This window comes from Pecten maximus, chromosome 2 (assembly GCF_902652985.1).
Source record: "Pecten maximus chromosome 2, xPecMax1.1, whole genome shotgun sequence".
Taxonomy (NCBI): Eukaryota; Metazoa; Mollusca; class Bivalvia; order Pectinida; family Pectinidae; genus Pecten; species Pecten maximus.
In genome coordinates this window covers 40858157-40873947 of record NC_047016.1, presented here as the reverse complement: position 1 = coordinate 40873947, position 15791 = coordinate 40858157, and the positions used below count along the sequence as shown (strand labels likewise).

The window sequence follows — 15791 nt, the reverse complement described above, 5'->3', positions numbered from 1 at the left end:
AAATAGTTTAAGATGAGAGAATGCGTTCTCCTTAGCTAGGGAAACATTTCTTTGTCATAGAATATTTTTGAATCATTTCGAAAATACAATTTAACTTTAGGTCGACTTTTTGAAACTTTAACATTATCATGTGATTTTGTTGACCAATCATGTACGACCAACTTTGGTATCGGACGTAGTCTTCATTTGTGCGTGTGAAAGCATCGAAGTTTATGTCGAATATACTTAGGATAACTATCGAATTTGACGTAAAGATTAGACTTAAACTTCCATGATAACTAATATATACTTCGTATCTTCTAAAACGTGTTCATTTCGGGGAAATAAGGATATTTTGATACAGGCCAAAATCATGTGACGCGTATTGACCAATGAAATTGTCGCATTTTCAATTGTGGGTATATAAACTATTTAGTCAACGGGATGGTTGGTAATGTTATTGACGGATGATAATGGATCCTTGCTGAATCTAGCGGATAGAATGGTCTTGAAGAGCCATCCGACACTGCAAAGGTTTCAGCAGAATGCCCCGGTCAACAGTTCAGGGTACTTAGCGTAAATTTTTGATTTTCAGTGTCTCTGGAACTCGTTGCAATGGCTCTAAAAACGTGACTATGACACTCCTAGTGCAATGCCGCCATTGTAAAATACAGTCTCGCATTTGGGCTCCGTGGTTTTTCTCAAAAATAATCCTATATACCGGTTAGAAACACTAATATTCTAGACCCAAACATCTTTCAACTATCTATGAATCCGCTGTCATTAAAACAAAACGGAAACTTATATAATTAAAGTTCAATTTTATATAATAAACATCGTTCCGTGTAACGGAAATATGAATGATACTGAACATTGTTGGTATCGCCGACATGACTGAACGACGGAATAGCTCTTAGCAAGTTTTGAGTATTGTATGCGACTAAGGATACTATTTTAATCAGATCATTAAAGTTAAATTGATTTCGTCCGCATAGCAATGCATTATTTGCTGTTTATCTTTTATTTGGAAGTTGCATGAGACCCGCCTTGCCCATTGCATTACAAGTTCCGGAACCACGTGAGAGTGTTTCTGATTCACTAGCACATGATCCACTTCGTCTGTATGGTGGTATTACGCTAATAATGTCTTATGATGATCAATGGTATTATGTTCTGGTGTGTGCCTTATTATTTGTCTTTTTTTTATGGAGAGGAAGTGATGCATCTACAGGGGTTGCTGCTAAATTGTGCATGTCTGCTTCCCCTTTCTAGCATCAGGAAATATTACACAAAATTTCAATTTTTGTTTCGATTCATTTTGTGTCCAAAACTGTGACAGTTTGTATTAAGTTGGGGAATATTTGCCGCCATTTATCGAAGGAAGTGTTTGTATAGATAATACGCTTGTTATCTGGTCTTGTCAAAAGTCCTTTCAACTAGCCTACTAATTGTAGATCTTAAGAGAATGTTGATATAAAAACAGTTTCATTCAGCAGGTTTCCCCCCCTAAGATGTCCTTGTACTTTTGAGGGATGCATTTGTATTGGTTTATGGTGTGGTTCACATCGCAGGGAGAAAACATTTTTATATGGATTACCATGTTTTTTCTTGTTGATGGAGTGTCGAGACTCCTGTGTTGAATAAATACTTTACAGGTACTGAGAAAGCAATTGTGAAAACAAGGGAGCAAATGATTGCAGATGACATAAAAATGTGTACACAAACATACCTTGTACAGAAACTGGTTTTATTTTTAGAAAGGCAGATTTCTTAAATAGCTGTTGTACTGCATGCTTTATTGTTAATTGCAATAATTAGATACATGGTTAAGTCAGGAAATTGATTGACATCCAGGGCTTTTTTTCACTACTTTGGGAATGGGGCCTATGGCTTTAGGATTGGGAAAAAATGCGCGACAACAGGTAAATGGGGGAATCTGATGAAGGGGTATTGCCGACTGCAATGGCTGACACCATCAGGTGAAAACAGGTTATTCAGAAAATGTGCCTAGAAACATTTTAACACAAAATTAGTTATTCATTGACATTGATAGAGTATTAGATAATAGGGAAATGTTGGCAGATCGGTTATTACATATCTTGTCATTGTTCACCGAGCTGCAGGATTCTCATTTCATGAAAGATAAATTATTTTCTTACCTTCCGATGTGTTACCTGTAGGTATGTATGATCCAAGTTTTTTGAGAAATCTGGCAAGAAACATCACAAAACAACATTCATTTCCATGTCCACTATCCAAAACAGTAGCTGAGATGACCAAGCTTTGTATGCATCCGGTCATTAATACCTGTCTATAGGTGGCGCCTGAGCTAAATAGGTAGAATAACACTCTATGAAGGCAAGAAAATAATTTATCTTTCATTAAATGAGAATACTGGAGCCCTGTAAACACCAACGAAATATGTGATGACTTCTACTGAAAACAACAAAATTTACTTTTGCCTCATTTCTCCATTGTTTTATCCCTTATTAATGTCAGTGAATAACTTCGTATATTTGTGTGAAAATGTTTCTGTGTATGTTTATTGAATAACCTGTTTGTAACTGATAGTGTCAGCCATTGCACTCGGCAATACCTCTTAAATACACTACAGATGATCTGACAGTGGTCTTTAGGTGGTTGTGATGACCTTTCAACACACCAATCAAAACACAACTGGAAAAACAGATTTTGCTGGTTGAATGTTTCTTTGGTACCTGTCATGATTTGTTGTTTATGATCAGATTGACCACAATAACATTATTCATGTAACGTGAGGATTGTGTGTTATATAACTCTTGGTACCAATTTTTGACCCAGGAAGAGTAGTCAATATTTGTTTTCATGGTTGAACAGGTTCACATCAACAGTGCATATCATTTTGAACATAAAACATTACAGGTAACCAATATGCATTCAGATTTGTTTGGGAGGAATCTTACTCTGTCCTGACCAGGAACTTTACACATATTACACTATTGTGAAGAGAAAGTGCCTTTGTAAACAACAAAATATCCATGGCTGGATAAAACGAGGCAGGCTCAGCTCCTCCATTAAAACTGAATCACTAGTTTTGCTTAAAGCATTCCAACAGCATAGAAAACATTACAGATAAGTTGGACAAGATTTCCCTATAATTTTGCTAAAAAAGTGGTTAAAATTAAAGAAAGGACCATTTTTTTAATTCTGGAATTTTTTTAAAACCTTACCTTTAAAATTCATTGTTCCAAAAACTACAGGTAGGGCACAAGAATTGTACCTGCTGCCCCCATTTCATGATGATAAGAGGTGAACCACATCTTGGAGCTTTATTTTCTCTTCTGTCAAATATCTTCCTAATTATGTCTTGGTTGACACAACCTCACTTTTAGCCTTTAGTCGAGCATTTGACTGTGAGGAGGGCTTTTGGTCCTCTGGCCAAGGCATGACAGTCTATCAAAATGGGATGACTGGTTCTCGTACAACTGCCAGCATTTTGTGACCAGGTGAGGGATCTGCTGTTTGTCTTTGGTAGTAGTATGTATCTGTGAGGTAGCATGAAGTCAACATCAGTTTCACTCTATTATATGGAGACCAATACAAATATTATATTAACAGCCTCCCAAAACACATGCAGACTGTCTTCCTTTGCCTCTTCAACATCTTTGCTAATTTATAGTACTATATGCTTGCATCTTGCAGATGGGAAGCTTTTGTTAAATTACCTTAGCTATAGCACATTGAACAAAACAGTGGATACCCATGGAAGACAAGAGTATCAAATCAATGAATTGGCAGTTGCAGACGTGCTACATAGGAATATATTGTTAATTTAACTGGAACAATTTAAAAGTGATTGGTAGAAAAATTAACCTTTTCAAGTGGAAGGTAAAAAAGTTACTTGGAAACTATATCGGGTTGGTTCTAAATTAGAACTAGGAGGGGGCCCATAGACTCAAGTAGTAAATATCAAACAAAACATTCAATAAGGTGCATTGCAGGATGAATTCTGAACAGTTTCATATTTATAGTGTTGGGTAATCGGTTGAACACGGCAACCGATGATCGGTTGTAATCGGATGATCTCTGTAACCGATTATACGATTATTATCGGTTGTTATTGATTAGTCTGTTTGAAATTAAAAATGCAAACAAAATTGAGCCAGAGAAGGCAACTGACACTTACTTATTCATTTGCTATTTATATCTATGTGTCAAAGAATGTATAATGCCATTAAAACATCCTATTGAAATTAACAAACTAGTGATTATAAAACTTTACAAGTTTATTATGACAAGAAAATACACACATGATTGCAGCTTGTAAGTTAACACTTATTATCATTTTGTTTTGTTTTGTTTTGATGTAACATACAGCGTGTATATACATTTAAAAAAATATATTTCAGTAATATCATGGTTCACTGAGCTATGACTCCCTATGAGTATCAACTAGACAACTACATTGCCTCAATGATTTTTCAAGACTGAGGGGCTTAAAGATTAGAGCCAAAGATGCCATACTCATGTGAATAAAGAATATTGAATTTTAACTGAATAGTGTCTTAAGAAATATAATTAGTTAACAATTACAATAAAAATTCTGATGGCATATGTATATAAACATAGGGACTCGATTAATCGATTATACAAAACATGATCGATGATCGTAATCGGTTGACAATAATCAACCGTTAATCGATCATTCCCGATCATCGACACATCACTACATATTTATAACGGTTTTTGCTTGCAAATTCTAGCATAACCTGGCATTGTCTTTTTGCTCCTTGATATATGATTAATGAATGATCTGTGGTGATGTTAGTTTGGTAACAAGTGGCTCAAGATAATGCAAAGGATCAGGATGACCTATAGTCATTGTGCTGCGTCAGTCATTGTCTGCTGACTGTGCATGAAGTTACTTTCAATTTGCTACTCTTTAACATCAAAGTGGAATTCAAGGAGATCTGAAACATCATAAGCGAAGGATAATCATAATTAATATAAACAAGGCTGGTTTGAACCGTAGGTACAAAGGGGAATGGGCTTAACTCTTTACGTACTCATTCAAATTTCGCGGTCGCTACCGGAAGTGGATGTTGGGTAGGTCCTTTGTGTATTGGAGCATATGGCTATCACATTAGACATCAATAAAACGATCTTTTACTGATCTTTCACTGTTGTATGATGCTTAATATTAAATGAAGTTTATCATATGGAACGAGTACTGAGTACAGAAACTCTTTTACCCAATTTTTCCTTTAAAATACGACGAAATCACCAGGCAGAATCGCGGGAAATGACATGTTGATCGGCACATGTGTCACACGTGTGCAAGAAATCACGCAGCCAAAACATCGTTTTTTCGGTGTGTAAAAATATTTTACGTATTTCTTACTTATTTGGATGATAAATGTTTACTCAATTATATATATTTTATCGTTTTTAATAGCTTTATTGTGTTTAACACATCAACAATCTCGCAGAAAACGAAAGTAAATTTGTGGCCGCCATTTTGTAGCTATGTAAATAACCCGGCATGAACCGGCGGAATTCTTTGAAATAGACAATCTTAACGAATGAATATGCTTCTGGTACGTAAAATATTTCATCAATACGATATCTACATTGGTTTTATTTCTTAAAAATATCATTTTCGTGTCAATTCCTTCGTATGACTATGCTAAACCAGCAAGTGATATCAACATCTTTCGCGATGTTTTCACAAAGGATGGAAGGCATGTTAGTTGCGACGTGTGTAGTCGTCATGAAGGATACAAGAGCACATTTTTGTGACGTCTGTAGTCGTCGTAAGTACGGAAAGAGTTAAAAGAGGGACAGCTGAAATTTTACTTTAAAACACTATTCCTCCTTAACTGAATATGCAAGAAATAGCATGGAGAAGGATAATGATTTATATAGATTGGGCTGGTTTGACCTCCGGGAACAGAGAAATGAGGTCTCAAAGGCAAATTGGCTGTTTCAATCAAATTTGGACTGAAATAAGTTGGGCTTATTTAACCCCTAGGCTCATAGGGCGACAAAAGGGAGGAAATTTGTTCAGATTTGGCTTTAAATGATTTTGATGATTATACTGATTAATATACTAACAAGTAAATTACTCACTGCCGACCAAAACGACCATAATGGAAAACAGATTGTTAGCAAGATTTTACAGAAAGTGGTGTGAATATGAAAGATATCATACTCCTTGCTGTAAGTCTGTAAACTTGAACTTTTAAGGCTTTGTATCCTTTGTTTGTGATGGATTTATTTTGTCTCCTTTTCGGGGAGAAAATGATCAGTTGGGAAAGATAGGTTTCCGGAGTAAACAGCAGATATTAGGAAGTATGTCTTTGATTTGTTCATTTTAGAATGGAGCCAGTTGATTATTGGCCTCCAAAAGCGCTTAAAAAGCCTGATTACATCCAGTCCTATCAGTTAAGGTATCCAATGACATACATGTAACATTTGTTTATGTCTAAACAGCATCCTATTTTTAATACCCTTGTGTTTATTTTCATTGCAGATAGATGGTTTTACAGTTTTCCACAAGCCTAATGTGACTTGTGATGACTGGGAAAATAAAAGTTTCCCAGGAGGAATTCAGTGTTCCTGACAGTTCCCATTGTCTGGCAGGAAGATAATGCAGACAGACATGACTAGGTAATAAATATGTAATTTATATCATTTGCTCTTCACTCCAGAAATTTCAAGGTACCTTAGAATTTGTCATTGCGATAGTTACCAATCAACAACAGTAGCTTTTCTTTTTGAAGGTAAATTCTTGGTACCATAATTCATCAGTTATTACTGGCATTTCAAAGCACAATTTGGAAAACTGTTACGACAAGATACATCAAAGGTAAAGGTAATCTTTTTAATGCAAAGGCAGGTTCATACTTGTGAATATGTAGTTTAACAGTTTTCAAGATTTGCTTTTGTGTTGATATCAAAAGAGAGTGATCATCAATCTCTCTGTAATATAAAAAAAATTCATTGCTACCTCTTCATGGTTTCAGGGAAGGAGGTGACTCCATTCTTAGCCCTGGCAGGCACAACTCTGCCAGTGAATATAATTACACAAGTGATTCTGAAAGGTCTACCGACATAAAGATGGAAAACAGCTTGGTATGTTATAATCCTAAAAAAAACTGACATTTTCTCTTTAGTTTTAGGTCAACAGCCAAAAGAGCAGGCTATATAACCTGTATATGGCAGCGTTGGAAACTTGAATAGCTCTCTTTGGATATGATAAACTAGCGATTGGAACCAAATTTCAGTTTGATTTTGCCCTCTGGGAATAATTTTATTTGTATGAATGAAGTTATACAGTTCAAATTGTAAGCTGTAGGCATGTACTAATCTGTCGTATGTTATCTACTTTGCATCGTCTCTAATTTGTGAGGGGGATGGATGTATTTTTTTTCACTAAAACCAAACTTTCTGTCATCAGTGCTATGCATTATATATCCCTTCTCTATTTGTGCATCATTTAAAGGACATCATTCTAACTTTTCCACAGAACGATTCCGATATGAATGATGGGGCATCGCCAAGTTCTGTCAATCAGAACTCGACCAGTAACGGACGTAGTACCAATCAACTGCAATATCTTCAAAAGTCAGTCATGAAGGCTCTGTGGCGACACCAGTATGCTTGGCCATTCCATAAACCTGTAGATGCAGATTCCTTAAACTTGCCAGTGAGTAAAAAAAAATTAGATGCATGTTTCAGGTAAAGTGCCAGAAAAAATAGCATTGATAGGTATGATACTTGTCAAAATAGGAAAAATTCTGTCATCCTTTAGTGTCAACAGTCAAAAAAGGGAAAAATTACAGTATCCCAGTCTTGTATTCTGTTTTCACTTGCTGGGGATATTCTTGTTCTTGTCCACTTTCCCAATAAATTGATAACTTAAGAGGCTGATGAGATTATGTTGTACTTCTGCACATGCCGCTATGTGCAGTCAATATTTACATGTGATCAGCTCATTAAAGACAACATTACTGCAAAATATTAAACTAGTTAAATGCTGTTAAGTTTTGCAGACATACAGGCAATTAATACTTGTAAGGAAAATAATACAATACTATTACCAACTAAGTATAGTTAAAAACATCAATTTTATTTTCTCTTCTCTGTTATAAACAATGTGATTTGTGTATGGTCAAGATATACCAGGTGCCTTGGGCCAAAATTTGTGTTTTTTTCCAATATCAATTGTGGGGGAATGTTGACAAGTCTTAACAATTTTAGGATATGGTCCCATTCCCAACCTTATTAGATCTTTGCTATTTTATGAAATATTTGGCTCAAAGTAGTATCAAAAGTGTTGACGCGCAGAAAGCTTGTAGAAAATGAAATACAGTAAAACATATATATCAAATTGTGTTCACAGGATTACTACAAGATAATCAAACATCCTATGGATCTAGGATCAATAAAGAAGAGACTGGAGACTAATTACTACTTCTCTGCCACAGAATGCATACAAGACTTCAACCAGATGTTTACAAATTGTTATATTTACAATAAACCTGGAGAGGTAAGTAGCCATGTTCCTTGATAATACATTTTTGGTCACGATCATCTGACACTTATTTCTAATTCAAGATTTATACAAACAGGAAGAAAATCATTCAAATCGAAGAAAAAAATAGATGAGTTTCATGCTAAATAGACTTCAATAAGTAGGCAAGGATGGTATTGCACTGTCAGTTCATCCAGCATACAATTTTCTCCTGTATATCGGTTTTCTCTGTTAGTCAGTTTGAGATATGCTCTCTGATTCAGAAAATTGTTTATTTTGTTTTGTGGTACTCTTGTTATAATAATAGCTTATTCATATATGTACATTTAATTTCAGGATATTGTACTCATGGCCCAAGTGCTAGAAAAAGTTTTTCTACAGAAGGTTGCTCAGATGCCCTCTGAAGTAAGTGATAGTCTAAATACCTTGTTGCATTGCATCAAATATCAAAACATGTAGTAGTTTTTTTTCATCTCACTAATTAGGTTGAATACTAGTAATATTTATATATATACAAATTTACTTTTAACAGGAAAAAGAAATTCTCCCACAAGCAAGAAAAACTCCGAAGTCTGCCAAACTTTCTGGTGCTACAGCCAACAAAACTCTTAGTACCAAACCTGTTGATGCTGAACCAGCTAAACCTGTACCCCCACCTCCTTTACCCACCCCTTCATCTACTTTACAACCAACCACTGCAGCTGTGGCCCCATCTTCCACAACAGCTGTCACTGCAGCACCAGCATCCATCTCATCAACTACAACAACATCAACTAACACTGTTATGGAATCAACACAGTTCAACTCAACACACAATTCTATGGAGCCAGCAATTATACCTCCATCACAACCAATCAAGGTATGCCATTGTTTTGGGAGTGGGACTGGACAAGTGTGCACTGGATCCTGTATGAAGAGCCAAAAATGCATAGAAATATGCATCTCAAAATTAAAAAATAACCTAATCTGCTTTTATAAAATGCTTGACTGACCAATTGCACAAACTTTTTAGGAAATCTTTCTTGCAAATTCAAAATACCTAGTAAGGGGGTTCAGGAGACTGAATTAATGGTAAAATTGCATTAGACTCATGATGGGATAGATGTTTTATGAATACCTCTAAGGTATGTAAGGAACTGAACGTTTTTCTTAAAACCAAACTATTTAGCAAATTTGAAGGGAGTACAGTTCATGTCATCAATTATTCATCACTTTATTATGTAAGCCCTATAAAAGATGTTTGAACATGTTTTCCAAAAAATATCTATTCCTGCAAACAATTGAAATATTGGCCTTGCATTACAGTTCTACTTGCCACAGAGTGCAACACTTTGATCACTCTTTAAATTATTGGATCATCTTCAACTTATATTGTCACCATGATATTCTTATTTTTGTATTTTCAGACAAAAAGAGGAGTAAAACGAAAAGCTGACACAACTACCCCTGTCGTGTCCTCTTCACCTTATGATCCTGTATTTGATCCAAGTCCCAAAGTAGAAAAGCTTGTTTCTCCAAAGGTTACTCCAGCGAAGGTCTTCTCTGCAAAGGTCATACCAGCAAAGGTTACCCCTGCAAGGAGGGAAAGTAATAGGCAAATCAAAAAACCTAAACGAGATTTACCCTCTGAAGAACCAGTAGGAGAACAGGTAAGTTTTGACAAAAGGGTTTCCTCTGTCCTGAACATCAAATTTTTGCATTGGACATTATAGTGGAAATATTGATAGGCTTTCAGAATAACTGCCACAGATTAGCCTTGTTTTATGGTTAATCTAAATAAAAGATAGAAATATATATACATCAAAGTGATTTAAACAAGACATTGAAATTGTTTGTAATAAGTCAGGAAATTTCATGTATTTATGCAGGATGACTAAAGACGAGTATAAGATTTTTGGGGAAATCCATCAGTTTGGAAGATTTTGTTTTGATCTGACATTTTAATATTGAAATGGACATATCATGTGTTTTTCTTTCCAATTTTTACAGGCACAGCACAATTTGAAGAACAAGAAGGGAAAGCTCTCTCCACAATTGAAGTATTGCAGTAATTTTGTCAAGGAATTGTTTGCAAAAAAACATGCTGTAAGTCGATATAGAATCAAGATATTTATATAAAAGTATATCCATTAGCTAATACCTTTCTGTACTATTTCAAATTTAGCTGCTGGATTGATCCTTTGCACATTGATGCTTTTCCACGCACATGGCTGTCGTTGCCCATTTTAATAACATGACGATTTGACAGTGTGATGCTTATAAAATCTTATTTTTTTAAATCCGTACAGACCTATATTAAAAATAGTAATCGGTTCTAAGGTCACTTAAAAATACTTCACTTCAATAGACCCCTCCCCCTCCCCCCACCTTTTTTTTGTTATTCTTTTTCTTCTTCCTGGCTTTTCAGCTCTCCTCTTCCTAACAAATATCTAATTCTAGAAAACTTAATTGGTGATAGTGTATATTATTGTAGATATGTTATAGATATACAATGTATTTTGGGAGAAGGCGTTTCTAAATTGAGATAACTTGTGCCTTATCCTTGTTGTTATATTGAACAATAAAAATATGTTTAAATCAAATAAAATCTTCATGTTGCCGGATATAATACCTGCAGTCTATCATGTGTAATTAGTAGAAATTTGTAATACTGAATATCTACAATTCATATTGCAAAATCCTTCAGAAGAATGACAGAAAGTATGACTAAATCTGCTCACTGTGTCACCCATTTGTTATGTCATTTTCCATTGAGTGCAAAAGTTGCTTGTATTCTTGTTTTATTTTGATGATAGAATTTATTCAATTGTATACAATCATTTTTTGATTTCAAACAAAGCCACAGGAATTGAAAGTGAAAGCTGAGTCCAACATTTTGTTGTCAGGGTAAACGATCCCTCATAAACAGCCGATTTCTGAGCATTAGACTATTTTAACAAATGAATACACTGACGACAACGGCACATAAAATAACTTATCGTTATACTATTTTTATGCCCCGTCATAAAATGAGGAGGTTGTGGTACCTTAAGACGTCGTGATTACAGAAGAAGTTGACAACCTGTATTCCATATACTAAATGGAAAGATTTTGGCCAAATTTGATTAGGGAATGTAAATTGAAGCAACATTTAAAAGATGGTATGAAGACTGTTCAAACTTGTTTTAACTAGGTTTTATTATTATGAAAGTATGATAGTTTGAATAATTACTTTTATGTGTAATATTCCAATTTTCTTTGTTCACAGAGTTATGCTTGGCCATTTTATAAGCCAGTGGATGCCAATCTTCTGGGTCTTCATGATTACCATGAAATTATTAAAAAGCCTATGGACCTAGGCTCAATTAAAGTAAGTACATTGTGTGCATCCTTATTTTCGCAAGACACAATTTAAGCCTTCGATAACCTGAAAATATTGGGCAAGGATCATAGCTGTATTGCAATGATTGAGTCTTTAATCAATCAGGTGAGAGAAAATGCCATGTATAATCCCAGTCTGCTTTCTGAGAGTAAGACTGTTTCATGCCATGGCTATACTTTAATTTTGTATTAACTTTTTGCCAGTTGTGAAATTATCCCCCATTACTGAATGTTTTATATGGCAGAATTTTAAACATTTGATTTCAAAATGGTAGTAGGGTTTCTTCAAAGTTTTGATAGTGTCAAGATCAGTATTCTATCGCTTAAAAAACAGTGAAACATGTTTCGTAATAAGACCTCGTCACACCAGGCTTGGAGTTGTCAATCAGTTGTGTTAAGATTATTTTTTTTTAATGGTATAAGGAATCTTATGATATGTGAGATAATCAATTTTGTGATAGGTCATGCCACCTTTTGTTAGGTGCCAAAAGGTTGCTTCTCAGTTTGTTAAAACTTAACTATCCTTCTAAATTGTCCTAGATTTTCTGATGGTATCAATATAATAGTTTCAGCCAGTTTTTACTTGGCAAAGTTGCAAACAACTGTTTTATGTACCCAAAAAATTATTGGTTAGAAGATCTCAACTTGGGCAACCTGAAAATATTGGGCAAGGATCATAGCTGTATTGCAATGATTGAGTCTTTAATCAATCAGGTGAGAGAAAATGCCATGTATAATCCCAGTCTGCTTTCTGAGAGTAAGACTGTTTCATGCCATGGCTATACTTAAATTCTGTATTAAATGTTTGCCTGTTGTGTAATTATCTCCACTTTACTCAGTCACTAGCTGTTATTAAAGGCTTAATTTGAAGCACATTTCTTCCAAAATATGACAGAATTTTAAATAATTGATTTCAAAATGGTAGCAGGTTTTCTTCTCCAAAGTTTTGATCACATCAAGATCAGTCTTTTATTGCTTTAAAAAAACCACTGAAACATGTTTCGTAATAAGACCTCGACACACCAGGCTTTTGAGTTAGATTGAGAAATCTGACATTTTAGAAGTGCTATTTGCTTTAGCAACAGGAAAAAATCTTAACACAACTGATTGACAGTTGTGTCAAGATTGTTTGTTTTTTTAATGGTATAAGGAATCTTATGATATGTGAGATAATCAATTTTGTGATAGGTCATGCCACCTTTTGTTAGGTGCCAAAAGTTTGCTTCTCCGTTTGTTAAAACTTAACTATCCTTCTAAATTGTCCTAGATTTTCTGATTGTATCAAGATAATAGTTTCAGCCAGTTTTTACTTGGCAAAGTTGCAAACAACTTTTATGTACCCAAAAAATTATTGGTTTGAACATCATAACTAGGGCAACCTGAAAATATTGGGCAAGGATCATAGCTGTATTGCAATGATTGAGTCTTTAATCAATCGGGTGAGAGAAAATGCCATGTATAATCCCAGTCTGCTTTCTGAGAGTAAGACTGTTTCATGCCATGGCTATACTTTAATTTTGTATTAACTTTTTGCCAGTTGTGAAATTATCCCCCATTACTGAATGTTTTATATGGCAGAATTTTAAACATTTGATTTCAAAATGGTAGTAGGGTTTCTTCAAAGTTTTGATAATGTCAAGATCAGTATTCTATCGCTTAAAAAACAGTGAAACATGTTTCGTAATAAGACCTCGTCACACCAGGCTTTGAGTTGTCAATCAGTTGTGTTAAGATTTTTTTTTTTTTTAATGGTATAAGGAATCTTATGATATGTGAGATAATCAATTTTGTGATAGGTCATGCCACCTTTTGTTAGGTGCCAAAAGTTGCTTCTCAGTTTGTTAAAACTTAACTTTCCTTCTAAATTGTCCTAGATTTTCTGATGGTATCAATATAATAGTTTCAGCCAGTTTTTACTTGGCAAAGTTGCAAACAACTGTTTTATGTACCCAAAAAATTATTGGTTAGAAGATCTCAACTTGGGCAACCTGAAAATATTGGGCAAGGATCATAGCTGTATTGCAATGATTGAGTCTTTAATCAATCAGGTGAGAGAAAATGCCATGTATAATCCCAGTCTGCTTTCTGAGAGTAAGACTGTTTCATGCCATGGCTATACTTTAATTCTGTATTAAATGTTTGCCTGTTGTGTAATTATCTCCCCTTTACCCAACCACTAGCTGTTATTAAAGGCTTAAGTTGAAGCACATTTCTTTCCAAATTGAAGTGTTTTCTTTTCCAAAAAAAAAATCTGTGGAACATTTTGTGTATTAATGGTAATAATACCTCATCAATGCAGTTAAATCAGGATATCTGTTGTTCTAGAATTGGTGTTGGCTTTATGCATCAAGCTGTAAATTTATTGCAACTGATTAAGTAAGGATCGTTTTTCCTGGCTATTTTGGTAAATTGCCACCTGGCTGATACTGGTAAAAATTTAAAATTTTAAAATTAAAAAAAAAAAAATTTGGGACAACGAAATCATGTTTTAGTAGTGTTAAGTTATACATTGAGATTTGAGATATAATTCTAAGATAAGAGATATAGTAAAGAAAAGAAATTTACTTTAAAAAAATTATGATATTTAGCAGAAAAACAAACCTGAACCTTTACATTTTTTAGCCCACCATCATCAGATGGTGGGCTATTCAAATCGCCCTGCGTCCGTGGTCCGTGGTCCGTCCGTCCCTCCCTCCCTCCGTCCCTCCGTCCGTAAACAATTCTTGTTATCGCTATTTCTGAGAAAGTACTGAAGGGATCTTTCTCAAATTTCATATGTAGGTTCCCCTTGGTGCCTAGTTATGCATATTGCGTTTTGAGACCAATCGGAAAACAATATGGCCGACAGGCAGCCATCTTGGATTTTGACAGTTGAAGTTTGTTATTGCTATTTCTGAGAAAGTGCTGAAGGGATCTTTCTTAAAATTCATATGAAGGTTTCCCTTGGTGCCTAGTTATGCATATTGCGATTTGAGACCAATCGGAAAACAACATGGCCGACAGACCGCCATCTTGGATTTTGACAATTGAAGTTTGTTATCTCTATTTCTCAAAGTACTGAATGGATCTTTCTCAAATTTCATAAGTAGGTTCCCCTTGGTTCCTTGTATTGCATTTTTGGACCAGTCTGTCCTGAAAACAACCTGGCAAACAAACAGCCATTATTGTTAAATCTCAACTTTCTTATATAGCTAGGATTCCCTTGTTTGAAAAGTACTGGAGGGATGTCTTGATTTGCACAGATTAGTAAAATGAAGGGAAAAGTAGAGAAAAGATCAATCTGACATGGAACCTATGAAGATCATTCAATGGTGGGCGCCAAGATCCCTCTGGGATCTCTTGTTTCTGTATTATAAGCAATTTTCATCACCAATGTAATGGTATTGGGAATTATATGATCTGTGAGATAGTCAATTTTTGTTGTAGATTATTGTTAGGTGTTACAAGTTTGCTTCTCAGTTTGTAATAACTTTAAACTATCCTTTCAAATTATCCTAGATTTGTTGATTGTGACAGGTTTTGTATCAATATGTTGGTTGCAAGTGTTTAATATACAGAAATAATTGATAAGAACATCTCCACAAGGCCAGTCTTTCATAACCTGAAAATATTGGGCAAGGATCATAGCTGTATTGCAATGATTGAGTCTTTAATCAATCAGGTGAGAGAAAATGCCTTGTATAATCCCAGTCTGCTTTCTGAGAGTAAGACTGTTTCATGACATGGCTACAACTTGATGTTTCATTTAATCAAATATGTGGACACTGCTTGTTAAGATAATCCAAGCTTTGAATTGCGGCATAGAAAGAATGGTCCAGGCCTATTTAGATATGACTTGTATGTATGTAATGTTATGGTTTCACATAGCAAAGATTTTTGTGCAGTTTGTATCATTTCCTCTTGGCTACAAGGAATTTATTTGTTTATTCTATTCCAC

At 34.8% G+C, this 15791-nt stretch overlaps 1 protein-coding gene and 1 long non-coding RNA gene across 2 annotated transcripts in view; one reads left to right on the top strand and one right to left on the bottom strand.

Annotated features, from left to right (window-relative positions):
• Positions 1 to 157: 157 nt before the first annotated feature.
• The window catches only part of LOC117322088 (bromodomain-containing protein 3-like), a 34441-nt gene continuing 18807 nt past the window's right edge, over positions 158 to 15791 (top strand). The window contains exons 1-10 of the mRNA XM_033876835.1: positions 158 to 546; positions 6491 to 6627; positions 6984 to 7092; positions 7487 to 7666; positions 8363 to 8509; positions 8831 to 8899; positions 9027 to 9353; positions 9901 to 10143; positions 10484 to 10579; positions 11742 to 11843. Coding sequence (XP_033732726.1) covers positions 6608 to 6627; positions 6984 to 7092; positions 7487 to 7666; positions 8363 to 8509; positions 8831 to 8899; positions 9027 to 9353; positions 9901 to 10143; positions 10484 to 10579; positions 11742 to 11843 — 1293 coding nt within the window. The 5' untranslated portion in view covers positions 158 to 546; positions 6491 to 6607. The remainder of the gene's footprint in view (positions 547 to 6490; positions 6628 to 6983; positions 7093 to 7486; positions 7667 to 8362; positions 8510 to 8830; positions 8900 to 9026; positions 9354 to 9900; positions 10144 to 10483; positions 10580 to 11741; positions 11844 to 15791) is intronic.
• LOC117322090 lies at positions 13569 to 15747 on the bottom strand. The gene is made up of 2 exons (XR_004531455.1): positions 15456 to 15747; positions 13569 to 13842 (listed from the first exon to the last, which is right to left on the bottom strand). It is a non-coding gene; the product is annotated as an uncharacterized LOC117322090 (long non-coding RNA).